General features: G+C 36.0%; 1 protein-coding gene across 8 annotated transcripts in view; it reads left to right on the forward strand.

Moving 5' to 3' along the window:
• Window positions 1-18,942, forward strand: part of LOC117417159 (histone-lysine N-methyltransferase MECOM-like) — a 193,424-nt gene extending 174,482 nt beyond the window's left edge. For 5 of the 8 annotated variants that reach the window (XM_034029061.3, XM_034029064.3, XM_034029059.3 and 2 more), the window contains 9 exons: window positions 1,419-2,772; window positions 3,177-3,267; window positions 9,848-10,014; window positions 10,720-10,797; window positions 12,163-12,332; window positions 12,690-12,834; window positions 15,167-15,415; window positions 16,087-16,288; window positions 17,085-18,942. In XM_034029061.3, coding sequence (XP_033884952.2) covers window positions 1,419-2,772; window positions 3,177-3,267; window positions 9,848-10,014; window positions 10,720-10,797; window positions 12,163-12,332; window positions 12,690-12,834; window positions 15,167-15,415; window positions 16,087-16,288; window positions 17,085-17,219 — 2,591 coding nt within the window. In that variant the 3' untranslated portion in view covers window positions 17,220-18,942. The remainder of the gene's footprint in view (window positions 1-1,418; window positions 2,773-3,176; window positions 3,268-9,847; window positions 10,015-10,719; window positions 10,798-12,162; window positions 12,333-12,689; window positions 12,835-15,166; window positions 15,416-16,086; window positions 16,289-17,084) is intronic. The other 3 variants (XM_034029065.3, XM_034029060.3, XM_034029063.3) reach the window with 1 other exon arrangement.
• The last annotated feature ends 461 nt before the right edge of the window (window positions 18,943-19,403 follow it).

Below are 19,403 nucleotides of genomic sequence, written 5' to 3' on the forward strand. Positions count from 1 at the left end.
GCCATCCCCTCCAAATAGAAACCACATGCAGTAATGGGTTGAACATATTTAAAATAATACCTAATCTGTGGTAATCAGCAGAAAATATGCAACCTAAACTACATGCTAATTACTGTATTTTGGGAAATTTGCAGTACAGAACACACTCCGTTTCAATATGTTTGTGTGTGCGTGTATGGGGGGTAAGTGGATCTACTCAAAAGTGAAGAAGTCAGGTGGTGGTAATGAACACGTGTGTTACATAGAGAAAATACAGCTGTAGACCATACATGGAGCACTAAGTTTGATCATCATGTCTAATGCACCTTGTACTTATTGTTCCACTACAGTGAATATAATGTTAGATTGGTGTATGTATGTATAGAAATGAATGTGGATTTGAATATAAACATGTACATTTTCATAACTGAAAAAGTTTTCCTCCTCTGGCCTAACTCGCAGCACATTTCTTTATATATTCTACGGTTTTCCTTAATGTCATGTTAAAATGATATTTGGACATTTTGTAGAGTCATATCAAACCAATGCAAAATAAATATGGTTTTGAACATGTTAAGGCATGTTGTTCATTTACAGTGCAATGCATTTTGACACTCTAATTTATTAGAAACATTAGTGACAATGGGCCATTGAAAAGTCACAGATGCCAGAGTGTCTGTTTTGCCATTAGCTGTCATTGGTAACAGCTACGCCAGCATTGGAAACCTTGGATTACAAAAGGTGAACCAAAGAGTTAAGACATGACAAAACGGTCATCTCTGTCAAGGCCAGAGATCTTCAAGTGCAGGAAGGTTAACATTAGCAGTGGTTTAAGGGGAAATAGAGGACGTGATTGCAATCCATGGGAACCAACCATGCAGGATAGGATACATTCAATTCAGTTTCCTTCTCAGGCTTAAAATAGAGCCATTGTGAGGTCTGTCAGACTTTCTCAAATCTTGAAAACGATTGTTGAAAATTGTTGCTGAATACACAATGCTTACTGTTACATGCCTTTGATGTGAAAACGATGAGTGGCAATGATACAATACAAATTAAATAACAATGCAAGGTGCAGATACTTTCCCAAGAAACAAATGCACATGGTCATGACCAGTAAATATGTGGTTTGCTAAGGGAAAATTCCTAAAAATTGCAAATGTATGAAAAATATAAAGACGCGGTGTACGTGCCGATAGCTGTGATTGGTTTGAGACCCATTGTTTTGGGGGGGTGGGGGAGAAGCAGTTCTTCTTCTGTTCATTGTAAGAATATGAATGCTAATTAAGTAGAATGCTAGTTAAGTTAGATTCAAGTACCAACTCCACAACTTGGACCTCCTTGTTCCCACATCAGAACATGCAAGAATGTATGATATGCTACAGCTTAAAGCATGATGTGTCTTACCTAAAGTTGTTTCCCTTTTTATATAAACACAGGTGAAGTGTGCCACAAGTCCTACACTCAGTTCTCAAACCTTTGCCGCCACAAGCGGATGCACGCTGACTGCAGAACGCAGATTAAATGCAAAGACTGTGGACAAATGTTCAGCACTACATCCTCCCTGAATAAGCATAGGAGGTTCTGTGAGGGAAAGAACCATTTTGCTGCTGGAGGGCTGTTTGGTCAAGGCATTTCACTCCCTGGTACACAAATTCTGGACAAAACAGCTATGGCTAATATCAATCACAGTGCCCCAGGTCTGGTTGACTATTTTGGGGCAAACAGGCATCATGGTGGTCTGACCTTTCCTGCAACCGCAGGCTTTCCTTTTAGCTTCCCTGGTCTGTTTCCTTCAGGACTCTATCATAGACCACAGTTGATAACGGCAAGTTCCCCTGTGAAAGGACCGCTAGGTACTGAACAAAACAAGAACCCTCTTCTGACCCCCCCACAGGTGCTGTCTGGTGCTCCAGACCTTTTTAAAGCACTGAGTAAGAAGTCTTCGCTTATTGAAACCAGATCAGTGGAACATCAGGCTGGTAAGTCTTCCAAAGAGAGACCCCTTGAAAAAATGAGTGACCAGTCCGAGAGCAGCGACCTGGATGATGTCAGCACACCCAGCGGCAGCGACTTAGAGACGACCTCCGGCTCTGATCTGGAGAGCGATCTGGAGAGCGATAAAGAGAAAAACAAGGAGAATGGGAAGGCTTTTGAAGGCAAAATGAACAGCCCTCAGAACTTTGCTTCCATGAACAATAAGAAGAAGGAATTCTCCAACCACTCTTTGTTTCCCCCTTCGCTCGATGAACAGACTGCTGTTTCAGGGGCTGTTAATGACTCTATAAAGGCCATCGCTTCCATTGCTGAAAAATATTTTGGGTCTACTGGGCTTGCGGGGCTGCAGGACAAAAAAGTTGGAGCTCTGCCCTACCCTTCAATGTTTCCTCTTCCATTTTTTCCAGCCTTCTCTCAACCAATGTATCCATTCCCTGACAGAGATTTGAGGTCTTTACCTGTAAAAATGGAACCTCAATCACCCAGCAATGAGTCAAAAAAAGTACATAGAAGAAACTCTGAATCACCCTTTGACCTCACCACAAAACGGAAGGAGGAAAAACCAGTACCCTTTATGACCTCAAAGCCAGTGGCTCCACAGATATCAAACCCAGACCAGCCCCTGGACTTGAGCATGGGCAGCAGGAGTCGGGCCAGTGCCGCCAAAGCAGAGGAGCCCCGGAAAAAACATGTGTTTGGAGAGGACCAGGCAGCTGATATCGACCAGCCCAAAGCCACTGCGTCATCATTGCAACATGCTAGGCCAACCCCATTCTTTATGGACCCAATTTACAGGTAATATGAATCTTAAAACACTGTGGTATTGTAAGATAGGAATAGACTAGCAAAAACTGACTTGCCTTCTTTTGGTTCATGATGTTGTACTGTAACTGAAATTCTGTTAAATGCCCATTACTCAACTGGAGTCGCCATTGTTGGAGTAATATGATTAACTTATGATGTTAGGCCCAAAACACTCTAAGGTGCCCATTCTAAAGCATCTAACTACAACTAAATAATTTCTCGCTATAATTTACTGCTAGAATGGTTATATTCCTTTTGAAAAATGCATGTTTGCACTTCCTTCAAACTAGGATCCCTAATGTATTTCTAGAAGTCATTTATTGGATAATTATACACATATCAGGTTGCTGTTATTCTGTGTTATTAGCATTAGACTGATGGAGCTTTAATATTAGCAGGGTTGAGAAAAGGAAATTAAATGATCCGTTTGAAGCTCTCAAGGTAAAATACATGAGGCCCACTCCAGGATTCCTCTTTCACCCACAGGTATGTTGTTTACATTTTTAACATACAGTCGATGTCATTTAAAGTGTTCAATCCCTGTATAAGACAAATTAAGTTAAGATACAGGGGGGCTCAGTACAGTAGATTGACATGTGGATATGAGGCCTCTGTACGCCCTAGGCTGATTCTTCAATTCCCAGCCAGGTCAGTAGTGATCAGAAGTCATTACATTTGATGGCCTTTTGGGGCCCTGTTTGAAACAAGTTGTGACAGCCCAGTTTGGACAGGTGCTTTCATCGTGAAATGAGCTATACTGTGGTGACTTGGCTTCTTTCAGGCAGTCTCTTCAAGGCCAGGAAATGGGTAGTCATGATGATGGATCTAAGCTTTCACCCTTTAGTATGATCAGTCCTGGGTAGAGTTGAGGAACATTGGTAAGGGTTTGAAGAAGCTTTCAAGTGTGTTGTACCTGGTCTGTTGAAAATAGAGAGACACATGCACAATACATATTTTTTTCTTTTTAGAGCAAGTGATTCCTTTACAGTCTTGAAATAAATGAATGTCTGACATTTAAGTATTCAGTAACAAAAAAGAGGGTGACAATATCATATGAAAAAAACTCCACTACTGAAATAAACTTGCATCTATGGATTTCAATATGCAGGTTAAAGGGTACATAATGACCTTTTTTATGTTATTGTGTTACATGTTCCCATGTGTTGCTACAACTGTTTATGTAAGGTATGTTTGTATTGTTTTAATTTTTTTTGACCACTTTTTTAAACTTTTAAATTGCATTCCCTGCCTCAAGATGGCTTCCCATGTACCCGCATGGACCTCTCAGAACTACATTTCAAATCATCCTCCTGCTCACATATGTAACTAAGATGGATTTACCAGTGAGCAGGAGGATGATGGGAAATGTAGTTCTGAGAGGTCAGGGAATGCAATTTAAATGTTAAAAAAAGTGGGCAAAATGTAAAAAAAAAAGAAAAGTCACTCACTTTTTGTAACTTGTAACACAATAAAATAAAAAGGTCCTTATGTACCCTTTAAGCGCAGGTCATGTAAGATCAAACTACTGTTTCATGATCAAATCCATGTGCCAGTGCAAACATTCAATTGCTTTACCTTACCAGTGTCATAGTCATGAAGAGAAATGACGCTAGCCTTTTGGTTCTGTATTTAACTTAACATTGTGCTTGTGGTGATAGATTTGTATTGTGGTTCATTGAATGTATTATTTCCCTTTGGGCTTACATAAATCTCTGAGGTTAGAAAAAATTCACTGACACTTTTGTGAGATGAGTTAGGAACTACTTAATGTTTATCTATCTATCTATCTATCTATCTATCTATCTATCTATCTATCTATCTATCTATCTGTCTATCTATCTATCTATCTGTCTATCTGTCTATCTATCTATCTATCTATCTATCTATCTATCTATCTATCTATCTGTCTATCTATCTATCTATCTGTCTATCTGTCTATCTATCTATCTATCTATCTATCTATCTGTCTATCTATCTATCTGTCTATCTATCTATCTATTTATCTATCTATCTATCTATCTATCTATATATATATATATATATATATATATATATATATATATATATATATATATATATATATAGGGAGCAACAATATATGTGTATATCTAAATTGACTTAGTTTCTTATTCATTCTACCTTTGAAATAGACAATAAATATTAGGTAATTGCGAAAATTGTTTCTTGTTTTTTTTTATTTTAGTCGGGTCCATTGTATATTTAAATCTCAAATCTGTTGTGACATAGACTCACAGTAACATTGCTTTTAAATTATGAATAAACTAATTGAGATACAGTCACTGCCGCCTAATCGAGATACTGATAATAGGGATACTGATAATTGGGATTTCTGCATAAATGGTATACAACTCTGGGATACAGTATTTTCAAATGATGAACGAAGATCACTTTTCAGAGCACAGTGCAGGGAGTACGTTTTTACACTGGGACTTGCATAAACCACGTTGAACTCTTGAAGGAGCTGGAGTCCCCTGTGGTTTCTCAGGCTGCTGTTGCAAAGAAAGTTGGCGTGTCAAAATTGCAGGCGTCTCACCTTGTGATAAGATGTGATTTCATTATTTTTCATCTCATTTAGAAATAAAAAAAATAGCGATTAATTCTGTTTAAGAATAAAAAAACAATTGACTCATATTTTAAATTATGTATTTAGCATTTCATCATAATGTGATGTGATTTAATTATTTTTCTTATCATTTAGAAACAAAAAAGTGTGAACAAGGTCATCTCAAAAGCCTCTCGTTTAATTGGGGCAGCCGCTTATTCGGGGTATTTTTACATCTCCCGAGGCGCCCCGATAAAGCGGAGCTGACTGTATATGTTTTTTCAACACATTTTGCACCCAGTATTTGTGGCACAATTGTGGGGTTCCTTCATTACCTGTACACATATTTTCAAATACAACCAGGTCTTCAACTTTACTATGTGAAAAGCTATGACTGAAAGCAGTTGTAGGCAGGTTAGTTGTAGGACACTTAATTCAATAATCTGACCATTACATCATGACCTGAATACATTTTGTTGATCAAAATGTAGTCATTTTGCTGCATGTTTATATTTTTCATAGTTACTGGTATTGATTGATATTTATTTTTTAATCCCGCTCCTAGTTTCCGTTGCCTGATCAGAGAACATGAGTAAGTTCACTACCAGTCCCAAATGCTTCTAATAACGCACCTTGCGTATAGGTGAAGAGTTCACAATACCTAGCTTATGATGCATGGGTCAGTTAAGAAGGTGAACAGACTAACCTGCCCAAATATGCTGCTAGTCATCAGTTTTCATTGCAGAAAATGTGCATGAGCATACCAACCTATCATAGCAAATTAGTATTGCAGTACATTGTGTGTAGAGAATGAGAACCCTTGAAGAAGTTTTAGGACTAGTAGTGAGTGCAAGGAAGCATAAGGATCTGTTATGTCAAATCACATTATTGGCATGAGTTAATTGTGTGTCAATGTGAAAAATGACACTGACATTATAAGTTGGAACCCCCAGCTATCTGCAAGAGTTATTTTTTAAGAGGGAATTGAGTATATGGTGTTACACATGCACATCACATGGAAGAGCTTTTTAAAAACGCGGTACGGCTTAATAGTAATGTCACACAACTAGAAATTCTCATATACAAGTAAAAGCAGGCAACCCCCCAAACATACTGAAGAGTAGAGAGTTATCTGGTAAAGAGCGTGAGGAGCGAAACAAATGCTGATTTGTATGCTTGGGGAATCTCTGCTGCAGTTACAAAGTACTGTCAACATAAATCTAGGAAAGGTTACAGGACATTTATCTTTTTCCTTCAGTCCCTTACTTCATCTGTGTTCGTGTGAGATGCTAAAATCCATATTACCCATTGTCTTTTTCCATCATTAGAAAAGTCTGTTTGGAAAAACAAAACAAACAAAATAAAACATCACATTGCAAACATTTTATTAATTTACCAGTGCATATATTGCAGACTTCCTTTTCATATTTGACACACCCATAGAGCTCAAACTGATGAAACACAGAGACATTAATTAGCCTATAAAGCAGACTGGAATGGCCAAACAGCAGTGCGGATTTCTACGATTTGCACAAAGAGTCCTTTAAGAATAGTGGCCTTGTACTCTATAAGAGTGTTTCCTCGAAATAGATTTTCACAGTTATGCTAAAATAAGATCTATTTGTTTGTGCCTCAAATTAGATGGTGAATAATAGCTTGTGATGATTGCCCAAGATGACTAGGGATTGATAACTCGCTGGTTGAATTTTGTATAAATATTTGCTTTGTCCAATAAAGGCAGTGTCTGCATTTTTTTTTTTTTAATTGGAGCTGGGAATTGTGTCCAAATGCTGCTTTGCATCAGTACCAGGTTAATAGCCTCCGTGAGATTAGGAGGGGGTGAAATCGTTTCCTTTTTCAGACATCTGGTTTCAGATAAGATCAGTGGTAGTTAGAAATGCATATCACAAATTACACCACACTATGAAATACTGTCATTTGAAGATAGTAGATTAGGCACAGGCTATACATAGACATTACAATAATAACAGGAAGTGGATTTTTGGAGATTTGCAGTAAGATAATGACATGCTAAGTGGCCTTGTTAGAGTGCCCTTCTTCATTATTTAACAATTCAGACAAACTACATCTTACTCTTTTGGTACAAGTTGCCAAGTGAAGCGAGCCATTCTGACTATGTGTTACCACAGTAGTTCACTTAAATGTTCACATCATTATATTAAAATTGAACATTAGCCTGCCAGATGTGTCCATATTTTAATATTTTTGTTATAAAGTATTAGATTCTTAATCTGTGTTAGATAGTATTCCTTCTCCCATGTTTATTTATTTTATTTTTTATCAACATTTCCTTTGGATTTAAATCAGCATTTTAAGACTATCATTGCTTTCTTGTCTGTATCAAGTATTCACTCTGTTTCATTTAGAGCCTCCCTAATTTCTCAGTAAATATTTTTTTCATAAAAAAAACCCACCAAATACTATTCAAGATATTTCATTGGCCTTTTTAATGTCTTTTTTGCAGCCATTTAGTCCTGCCTAATAATATGAATAATATTACAGTCTGGGCATTTTCTACTCTCAGTGTACCACATTCATAGAGTCTCCTTCCACTAGTACTAGGCTGTTACAGTTATTATAGTTTTTTCTGTAAATCTTCCTTTCTCAGTCTCGTATGCAAGTGAGTGGATTGAACCATACTTTTTTTTTGTTTAGTTTTTTAGAAAACCAGAATTTATTGCTCATGTATTTCTGACAATTCCCAGGCAGGCTACAATTAGCTGTCCTGGCATTTCTGTGATCCATTTTCTAGCATGCAGTATATTCACACGATTGACCACTGAGACACTGGGAACCAACGATGTACAAGAAGCTTGATAACATGCAAACTGAAGCTGTGTGTGTGTGTGTGTGTGTGTGTCTGTGTGTGTGTGTGTCTGTGTGTCTGTGTGTGTGTGTGTGTCTGTGTGTGTGTGTGTGTGTGTGTGTGTGTATAGTTCTTATAATTACATGGGACAACCCTATGGTAGAATAAATTGGAATGAACTCTAAACATGTATATTAAATGTGCCACTGGATTGTATATGATAGAGAATAAGACATATATATTTAAAGTCTATATCCATTTTGTTTTGTAAGTCTTTAAAACAGCTCTGTCGAAGCACATTATGGTTAGTATTAAACTTTCAGTTTTGGTGCCGGTCATGCTTTTAGAAATAATGCATTCAATTGAAAAAGTGAAGCCTATTGTATTTGATGCAGGTCTATAAAATGTTAATGCAGTACATATTCTAAACTAATATGAATACATTTCATTTTAACATACTGATACGTCAGAAATGATATGGAAACATAAACTGGCTTTACTTTGATTTACCACTTCCATATAATGAAAACTAAACTGGGCTTATGACCAAATAAATAATAGGCGTGTGGCTATATCCGTAGAAAGGAAAAAAAAAAAAGAATCTATTATTCTTTACTATAAATGTTGCTTTTATGACCTCTGCACCTTTCTGCCATGTCTATTCAGCCTACAAGTCAAAGGTCATTGATCAGATATTTCACACGTTCCATAAATGAAAATGCGGTGCTAAAAATAAGCAGAATGAAATGTTCTGTTTGGAGTAGCGGGTTGAATAACAATTGATTTGCAGACATATTAAAAAAAAAAAAAAAAAAAATCCAATAGACATGTAAAATAATGTAAATTTGTATCCCTATGAAAAAATCTAAAAACTGTCAACAGCATTCGTCTATGGGGAGTGAATTCCCGCCTAACCCAGCTGTATCATTATTACCAGTGTATGCCCTCTGATCAGTAATGTCAACATCTTTTATATTGACAAATGTGCTGTCCATTCGCATTGTGTGGAGAATGTTTTACAGGCTATGAGTGATTATTAATCAAACCCCATAGCCCACGGACTCTAGTGCCTTCCAGTGTTTTCACATTTGCCATTTGACAAGTAAATGCATCTTAACTTTCCTCTGAGAATTTTTGCAAGATTTGATGAAAGACGTTTAGCAAATTGGCAGTGGTACCCTGTACAATGCAATTTGTAACTAGCGAACAGAGTGGTAGTAAAAGAAGGGGAGGGCATTGTACCGGCTACAGAAAATAAAAGGCTGACTGACTGCGATGTGTAAGCAGTCGTTTGGAGAAACACAAAAATATAATGGAAGAAAATAGGGATAATTCAGAAATAAAGAAAACAGGGAAAATAAGTTTTACTACTGTACCAGTAACTTGTGGTTTTATTTTTAATTCAACTTTTTCACCATGTACAATGTATTAATATCAAACAGATAACAGTAATAAAGGATGTCTGTTGTACAGTCAATTTTGTATTTATTTTAATGGTATTTAATTTACATTTTTTCACAAATTCTAGTTTAAAAAAAGAAGCAAGTACATTATTGCACACAAAAACAGGAAATTATAATATTTGAATCTGAATTGTGAATAATAATAATAACAAAGCTTTTTGTCCATTGTGTGTTTTCCATATAAAGATTGACATTCCCTGTTTCTCTTCACAGATGTCAGCTATTGAAAACATGGCAGAGAAACTGGAGAGTTATAATTCACTAAAACCAGAGACCAGCGATCTTATACGGTCTGTCCCTTCCATGTTTGACTTCAGGGCCCCTCCAAATGCTCTTCCTGAGAACTTATTGCGAAAGGGCAAGGAACGCTATACCTGCAGGTAATTATAGAGTTAATTGAAGCAGGCTTGATCAGGGCCTACACTTAGCGTTTCAAGAACCACACTGTTTACTTTTGAAATTGCCTCTGATTAGAAGATTAATAGAAACTGTTAGGGCACTGCTTTCTCTTTGATCTACTTCAATGTGGTCTTTATGTTGAAATGCAGCAGCCATAGAGATTTTTTTAAATTTTCTTAGTCAGTGTAATTAGAACTAAACAGTGTATTAAATAAATCCATTTTTTTCTGCTGAAGCAGGAAAGAAAGAAAGAAAGAATTGTGTATAGCATTTAGCAACAGTTCACTTAGCATGTACTGGTAGCAAAGTGTACTTTTTCAAACTGTTATTGGCTTCTTTAACAACAGTTAAGTCAAGTTTCTTGAATCCCAAAAAATATTTTTAAGTTTGGCAAATATCGCCCTGTATGACTAACATAATATACCATAATTATGTTTATAAAAGCAATTAATCAAGGAACTAATACAACTATAGATATATGGCTCGTTCCACAGACCCCCGATTAGCACTACTACCTAATGTTACTTTAGGTGAGGTACAATCTAAGTAACCTTCCTTTGCAATAAATAAATTGGATTACTGTATTTAGATTAATTTAGCTACTATTGTCAGACCTCCCCTGCCACTTGATTTCTGACTCATTGTAAATACTTTAAATGTGACAAAAAAAGGTTTCTCCCCAACAGGTACTGTGGTAAGATCTTTCCACGTTCTGCAAACCTAACCCGTCACCTGCGGACACACACCGGAGAACAACCTTACAGGTATTCATCCATTCTTAAAACCATTGGGAGTCCTGATCTTGAATTCTGTATCAAACCTATTCTGTACTGCTGGTGTATGTTGACAAACTAAACAGAGAACACTATGCACCCTCATTAAACTAAAATAATGTTTGAGTTACAGTAAGTGGCAATTCCTTCTTTGTTGTCAGTCAAAGCATATGAATTCCAGACCTTTTAGATTGCAAAACTATTTGATTCACATTATTATAACGCTTACATTTCTGTATGCCATACCATATATCTTAACTCCATAATTAGGTCATTATTTATTACGATGAAGAATAATGAAGGCATCCCAGTTACTAGGGACAATATATTTCAAGGATTTAGTAACAATAGGGATTACAAAAGTACTTTCAACTGATTTGTATGTTTTGCTACCACATAAAATCCTGAAACAATTATCATTCTGTTAAATAATGTGGGTGATGAAAAATGGTCATAGTTCACTGTGTGACACAGTTGTTTTGAAGTCTTGAAGAGGAAGTTAGAAGAAAAATTTGGGTGATGAGGACTGTCGGCAGATATCCAACAAGAGCAGTTGGAATAATTATTATGTCTGAGTCATGGCTTCAAGAGAAATATAGTACAGGCCCACGGGACTACAAATGACTACAGGGTACGAAAATGGATGCCTCTGGTACCAATCTGATAGACTAAACTGCACACGTTGGCAGTGTATTAAAGATTTGTACTGTTTATTGCAATTCTTTAGAAGATAACAGAATGTCCTCTGGGACAGGCAATCGAGCAAGCTAATTGTAGCAGAAGAAAATATACAATCATTGTGTATAATTTTGCATGGAGAAACTTGGCTGTCCTTCAGATTGCGGAGGGTTAGAACACATTTGTTGCATGCTTATTTTCTAAGAAAATAATGTAATTTTATTGCATTGGCAGCACATGAAACGGTTGGTTTTATACATTGAAACACTCATTAATCACATCAATGTGAACATTAGGAACAGCCACTTTAGGGTAAACGAGGACCAGATCATTATGAAATTACATTATACTGTACACAAATAATATTGAAATGGTTCACATGTGAATATCCACTTTCCTTAAAAGTTTATACTGTACTTTGACAATAGTAATAAGTATTTAGTGTTTCATTTGCCTTAAAAAGTAACATGGATGTCAAATCTAATTGTTTACTTAACAACTAAATACAAATGATGATGTCAAATCTTTTAAACAATATTTCAGTGCAAATAAATAAAATGTGCATTATTTCCACACCTGAAAATTCAGGTTAGAAATTCAATTTTACTAGCAGTAGGTGATAAAAAAAAATTCTGTTGCCAAAACAATGAATAACGTTCCTAATCTGTTCCTTCCTAGGTGCAAGTACTGCGATCGGTCTTTCAGTATCTCCTCCAATTTGCAGCGGCACATTCGCAACATTCATAACAAGGAGAAGCCGTTCAAGTGTCATCTGTGTGACCGGTGCTTCGGCCAGCAGACCAACCTGGACAGGCATTTGAAGAAACATGAGAATGGAAATGTGTCAGGTAAGCGACTTTTAATATATCCAGGAAGGCAGACAAACATTTTCAATGTCTAAAATCAAAAACTTTTGTCTACCTCAGTTTAGTCCTGATTTCAGTGACCTGTCCTGTTATTTTATAATTCATTAATATTTTATAGTATTTTATAGTACTAAAATTACTAAAAGCAAAGCAATAGTGCATATCTTTTCTTCAGTCTTGTTTTAATTGGGTTGTATTGTCAAGATGCGTACGCACCATTTTATTTTTTATTGCACCCGCCAGAAATACATTCAGATGTAAAAATGAAAGTTTGAATTCACAAGACTATTTAGTGTTCTTTACTGAAGCCCAATTAAATGCAGATTTTATATTTTCAAGGTACTGCAATGTCATCACCTCAGTCAGAACTGGACAGCAGCAGTGCAATACTTGATGACAAAGAGGACACTTATTTTAATGAAATACGGAATTTCATTGGGAACACCGGGCAGAACAATCAATCACCTGAACATTCCGAGGAAGGGTGAGAATCCTGTCTTCTACTTTATATAGTAAAACTAAATGATATTACTGTATATGCATAAGTTATACATTCAGCTAACATGTACTGTATGCAAACTACGTACTGATCTCTCTGGATCAGGATTAGGCTTTAAATGTTTTTTTTGTTAGCCCATTTCATCCAAAATCTTGTCATCATAAAAGATCCCATCCTAATCTGACAATTGTTGGCTTTACAATGTTAGTTAGGATACTACAAAATCCATTCAATCACTAACGCTCATAAATCAAGGTGATATACTGTATAAATATATCTTGTCTTTGGTCAAATGACCACCTTAGCAAAGTAATAATTTGCGAATGCTCTGCTGTGTAACAGATATTGATTATAGATTACCATTCTCAACCACTTTAGTAAAGTTGTCATTAAATTTGGTTGATGGTTGCTGATATTCTTTGATAGGTGTGGACATCAGAGTGTAGATCCCAGTTTATTTGTGTGTAGTTGGATATGGACCAGAAAATGCTTTTCCAAAGCAAATAACCAAGTCTGCAGGGAAAACGTGGACGTGATTTCTATTCAAACATCACAGAATATTGAGCAGCAGTTGCTGAACATTTTTATAGCGTGCATACTTTATTAATTACCTTTTTGCCCAGGGACTTTTACAAATAGATCAATTGTAAGTTAAGACAGTTCAAATAATTACAACATTTCAAAATGTGCAGATAATTTCTGAAGCTGTTGACTTTTGGCCATACAAGGAATACAGTATATATTTAATTCTGCATGATTTGCTTGAACTTTTGTAGCAGTGATGAACTTAGATAATGAGGCCAATATTTTCAGCATTTTTTAGATCAAAAAGATTTTTCGATAGAAATCTCACTCATGAGTTTCTTTTGATTTTTTTCTTCTGTGTAATGGAAGCTGCGATGATATAAATATCAAATATGCATTAAGAAAATTGATTAAATTGTAGTTACGTGCATATTTAAATTTCTCGTTTTCTTGATTGGTGTTTTCTTCCAACATCTGGTTTCAACATGTACCGCAACAGGAAGATGGTAAAAAGACCAGGTCAGGAGGGTGCCCAGTGTTTCCTTTCAAAGTTGTGCACTTCTGACTACTTTTGATAGATTTTTTATCCTCAGCAAATTACCACATTTGAAAGCATAATTAGCAAATCTGTTTTCTTAATCATTTGGCTTTGGAGATTTTGGTTCAGCTCCACGGCTACACGATTTTTGACAATCTCTATACAGCACAACTACCAAGTTGGCAGCCTGACCCATGCTAAATCATTTCTCATGTCTGTCCAAGTCCTATTACAATCATGTTTTAATAAAAGATGGCAAAGATTTGCATTGTGTGACTTTATTTTCATAATTATCCTTTCTTCCTTTTCAGTAAAGCCTTCTCGAATCGTTGCAAGCTCAGTTTTTCTGTTGCAAATAGATCATTTCCTGGTGTTACGGGTTTTCTAATCTGAGAGATAATTGTGTTGATTTTCTTGTTTTTTCTGTGGTAGGGATGTTAAGAGGAAAAGGACTGCTGTAGTTAGACTTTATGTACCAGACTTTATGTGCATTTTTTAAAGCTGACGATAGATGGCTTAGACCATAATTAGCGAATCAGTCCTAATGTGGTTACAGATGATTTAACAAATAGTGGTTTCCTGTAGAACTGAGACAGCAGATAGATTAAGTCACTATGAGTTTTGATAGCTGTTGTGTTTTCCTCAGGGACTGGGAAATGGATTGGTTGGCACGGCTCTCATAATTCTTAAACCAAATGGAGCTGACAGCTAAATATTTTGCCAGTGAGATGAATACGAGATAGTTGAAAAATAAACAATACAACCCAAAGCATAGAAGTTAAGTAGTGAAGCTATTTGCTGACCACCCTTCTTACCCGAAGGCTATAGTGCCGGGTGACAGACCACTCCAGCTTTTTCAGGGCATGGTAACAAAAATGAAGTTTTTCAGCTTCAGAGTGAAAGATATATTTTGTAAGACCATGAGAATGTCATTGCTGTACTAAAATATAGTCAAATATTTGAACTTTTGACCAATATTTAAAATTAATTTCTGAGGTATTTCCAACCCATATGTAGCATTTCTCACCAAAAATGAAACACACTGGTAAAAATAAAAAGGGTACCAATGAAATTATGCTTTATAGATCTCCCCATAATAATAGCTTATTCATATTGTTGAAATGGATCAATATATTTACCACCCAAACAGGTTCTGGGTGATCCAGGGCCCTCACTCAGACTCTTCCAATGACACTGGGAGTTTACGGTGTTTAGTCTTTGCTTATATAGATATATTTTGTTTCCCCAATGCAGTATGAATGGAAACCAGTTTGATGAGGATAAAGGCTTGATGCCTGGTCAGGAGTCACATGACCTGGAAGAAGAGGAGGCAGAGGATGACCTCGGGGTAGAGGAAGAAGAGGAAGAAGAACAGAGTGACATCACAGGAAAACAAGTGGATGAACCAATTCCAAGCAACGTGGATGATGACATCACCCACGATGAAATTGACTTTGAAGGGCCGAATGACCTGCAATTAAACTGCATTTCGTCTCCTAAAAGGTACAAGATTACTAGCAATTCCAACAATGTATCTATTTATTTAATATGTTCTTACTATTATTGTACCAAATAAAAACATATGAATTTAACAGTGTATCAGTCCTTCTCAATCCTTATTAAGGAAGAGGACAATCAACTATATTATGCATCTGTATTAATATATTCATTATAACATAGAAATGTATGTATTTTTTAAAATAATTTTATCAATCTCTCACATAGATTTTTCGCCGAAATCTTTAATGAAGTATGGTATATGGTTGACTAGATAAATTGACTCCCAAAGATAAGATCTATAGACACAATCTTACTTGTATTAAATTGAGACCATAGTGACTACAATATGTCAAACAATATGGGATAAATGCATAGCATTATGCACAGTATTTGTAGTAGAGATGTAAGGTCCAGTTCAATGATGTAAACAGTTGTGGATCTATAGCCACCCTTAAACTCTATATTGATCCCGTTGGTGTTTCCCCCCAGGCGTGATTTATTGACCCCTTTTTTTTACTCAAATGCTGCAGTGAAAAGAGGTCTATGTCAAAGTGTGTTTAGGAGTTTACAGGCACGTTAGCTGTTTAGATCCATAAAAACAAACCCCTTTGTTCTAACACGGATTTCCAAATCTGTATGTATTGATCAATTGGTTGATTATTTTGTCTGTGCAGGTTTAAAGAGGAGGATGATGAGGAGGAGGAGGAGGAGGAAGAGGATAAGAGTGGATTCTCTGCGCTGGACCACATCCGGCACTTCACAAACATGCGCAAAATGGAGGAGAGCGAGTACAGGGAAGGGGAACTCGCAGCTTTCAGTGCCGCCCACCTGCCCGAAGCTATAAAGCAGCCACTGTACAGAAAGTCAAAGTCACAGGTAATTAAAAAAAAAAAAAAAGATGGAATCCTTAAATCCTTGATGGAATAAGAGAACGTGCGCTACCACACTGAAAACAACATCCTCACAATAAAGAAAAGAAGGTCACGTGTGTTCTCAGGAGCTCTTTTTTAATAACGTTAATCATATAGCTTACTAAAATGTCAAATGTTGTTCATTTTGTGTGAATTGTCAGTTAATATATATTAACCTATTTATAAACTAATATAAACGTGCCTTTACACAAATTAAACAACATTTTAATTCTGTGACTGACTTAGACTTAATGTTTTCTGAACAGTTTTAGCAGGTCTTTTTTTTAGTCCATAAATAGGTTACTATATATATAAACCAACAGGTGACTGAAAAATGAACAACATTTGGAAGCTTGGAAGCTGGTTGTAAACATTTTAGTTTAATTGCCTAAAAAATTTCCCTTAAAACAACATGTGACCAAAAAGAAATGAAGGCCCTACTTCTGTGCGTACTTTTTATCAAGATTCCCGCTTCTTAATAACATGCCTTATGTTCAGTCAGTGTAACACTGAGCATATGAAGTCCCCAAAAAAGCACTGGAGAGTTGGATCAAATTGCATTTTAGACACACTTTAACCATTAGTGTTTCAAAACTACCAATAAACAACTATGTACAATTTCTGAATCCTGTGTTAACAAATTTGAAGATTTGTTACCCTAGAAAAAAAAAAAAGAAATTGGAAATACTTTGTATATATTACCCAAAGTATTGTGGCGATTCTTTTTTAAAACTGCAATTCTCTTGCTTTTTTTTCTCCAGGCATATGCCATGATGCTGTCTCTGGCGGACAAGGATTCTATCCACGCCACCTCCCACACTCCTGCAAACACGTGGCACAGCATGGCCAGAGCTGCTGCCGAGTCCAGCGCCATCCAGTCACTGAGCCATGTATGACATTTCAAAACCTGACAAGTGGGACCAAGTCCAGCATTGTACTGCGGCTCTTTCACATGGGACTATTTAAAGACTGCTGAGCAGAAGGCCTTATACAGTTACAGGGTCGCCCATCAACAACATCAAGAAAAAATGTTGTGACCTTAAATTGGTAATTTTAAAATAAAAATAAAAATGTAAAACTGTATTTATTCTGATAACTTTCTTTGTTTTGCACAGCAAAGGCAGCTGCTGGTTTCAAAAGTGACATCAAACCATTTCATTGAAAATGTACAAGCATCAAAATCAGTGAGCTAAGAGAGTCTTCCATCTTACCAGGTGAAGGTTGGAAAGCAGAAATGAATGAAGTATATTATAACCTAAGCACTCAGACCCAATCATTTTGTATAAAGATCACGAAAAGGGTGAGGGAATTGTTGCATTTATATTGTTTTCTTTTTTAAGTTTAAAGTGTAATGCCCTTAAACCCTCTGAGGACTGCAGTTTAATGATACATATGCAAACAGCTCTTAAATTAAATTGCGCCAAAATGAATAAAAATGAATGGCAGGACTCTATAAAGGGTTTTTATTTTGTAAAGAATCTCCCACCAGTGCAGAAAGGAAACAGCGACTGCCTGTCTAATGTTACTTAACTTCCCAGGTCAGGAGGTGTAAAAGAAAGTGAAGAATCAGACAACTTGATTTCCAGTGGGATGCCTTGAAAACTATAAAAGTTTTAAACACAAAAAAGATTAGAAGACAAATCCCTCTATGAAATATAAAGGAATTGCATTGTTGTGTGTTCTTGCACAATTTAATCACTGTCTACAATTGTTAGTAAATCATTCTGTTTTTGTAGAGACCATTCTAGTGTTCTGTATTTTCACCAGTGTAATATAAAATAAATACGTGTTTATAGTGGAAAAACACAATTTGTGTTCTTTGCAAAATGTAAAGAATAGATAGTTATGATAAGATCATTGCAAACCAGGGCCTTCTTGTCTGGCCAGGATACCACTAAATCATCTTAATGTTAGCTATTTTATCTCAGTCATTTAAAATTTGTTTCTTTTTTTTTTAGACAATCATTGTGTGTTGTGTATGTTCAGAATTGTATTTATTTCTTGGCAAACTGTAGTTTGTTGACAGAATAGCACTGTTCAATCCACCAAAAGGTGATGTCTTAGGTGGGGCCTGAATCGTAAATTAATGGGGTTGGTAGATTATGTATGAGTGCCAAATAGTGTTCAACATTTCATTCATTCTTTATCCTTTTTAATGAACCTGAATACTAAATATATAAATTTGTTTTTTGTAATACACTTAATTGATTCAATTGTATAAAAAAAAAAAAAAAAAAAAAAAACAGGTACACTTGTTTTCATTACAGCATGATTCTTCAGATAAGAACTGTACCTGATATTTTCTGCTGGTTTGTCTGCAAGCTTATGTGACATTATGTTCATGTTAATCCTCATTGTAAAATGAAGTGTGCCAAACCTATAATAAAATAACAGATTATATTCATTTATGTTGCCCTGTGTCGAGGGACCAGATTTTGTGTTTGTTTGTTTGTTTGTTTGTTTGTTTGTTTGTTTGTGTTTTTTTGGTTTATAATCTCATTTTAAAATAATCAGCAAGTTGAGGTACTTTGTTTAAATGCTTTGTACAATGTAACTGTAATGCATTTCAATACAATGCTATGGGAGGAGCAACTAAGAAATAAAGAAATTCAAAAGTGAGCTAGTGTTGTGCAGTTGCTATGGTTACAAAGTCCCACTTTTTTGGAGGTTACTTGTGTACTGGTGTAGTCCCATACAGTTTAAACACATTGGGCTAAATTCTCAAAGCTATTTCCTCAATTTTTAGCACATTCATTTCATAAAGGAGGAACACCCCCAATAAAGATACCAAACCAGACATAAATAACTAAGAATGTAGCATATTTTAAAATTTATTAAGAAGATTGTTACCTTACAACTAAACCCTTTTTTGGGGTAATATACACAAACTGGATTAAGATAAAGCCTTGCTTCAGAAAATGAACAATGGAAGAAACAAAAGGGCAGCAGTGTGGAGTATTGGTTAGGGCTCAGGGCTCTGGACTCTTGACCGGTGGGTTGTGGGTTCAATCCCTGGTGGGGGACACTGCTGCTGTACCCTTGAGCAAGGTACTTTACCTAGATTGCTCCAGTAAAAACCC

The sequence above is a fragment of the Acipenser ruthenus genome, chromosome 12 (genome assembly GCF_902713425.1).
Source record: "Acipenser ruthenus chromosome 12, fAciRut3.2 maternal haplotype, whole genome shotgun sequence".
NCBI lineage: Eukaryota > Metazoa > Chordata > Actinopteri > Acipenseriformes > Acipenseridae > Acipenser > Acipenser ruthenus.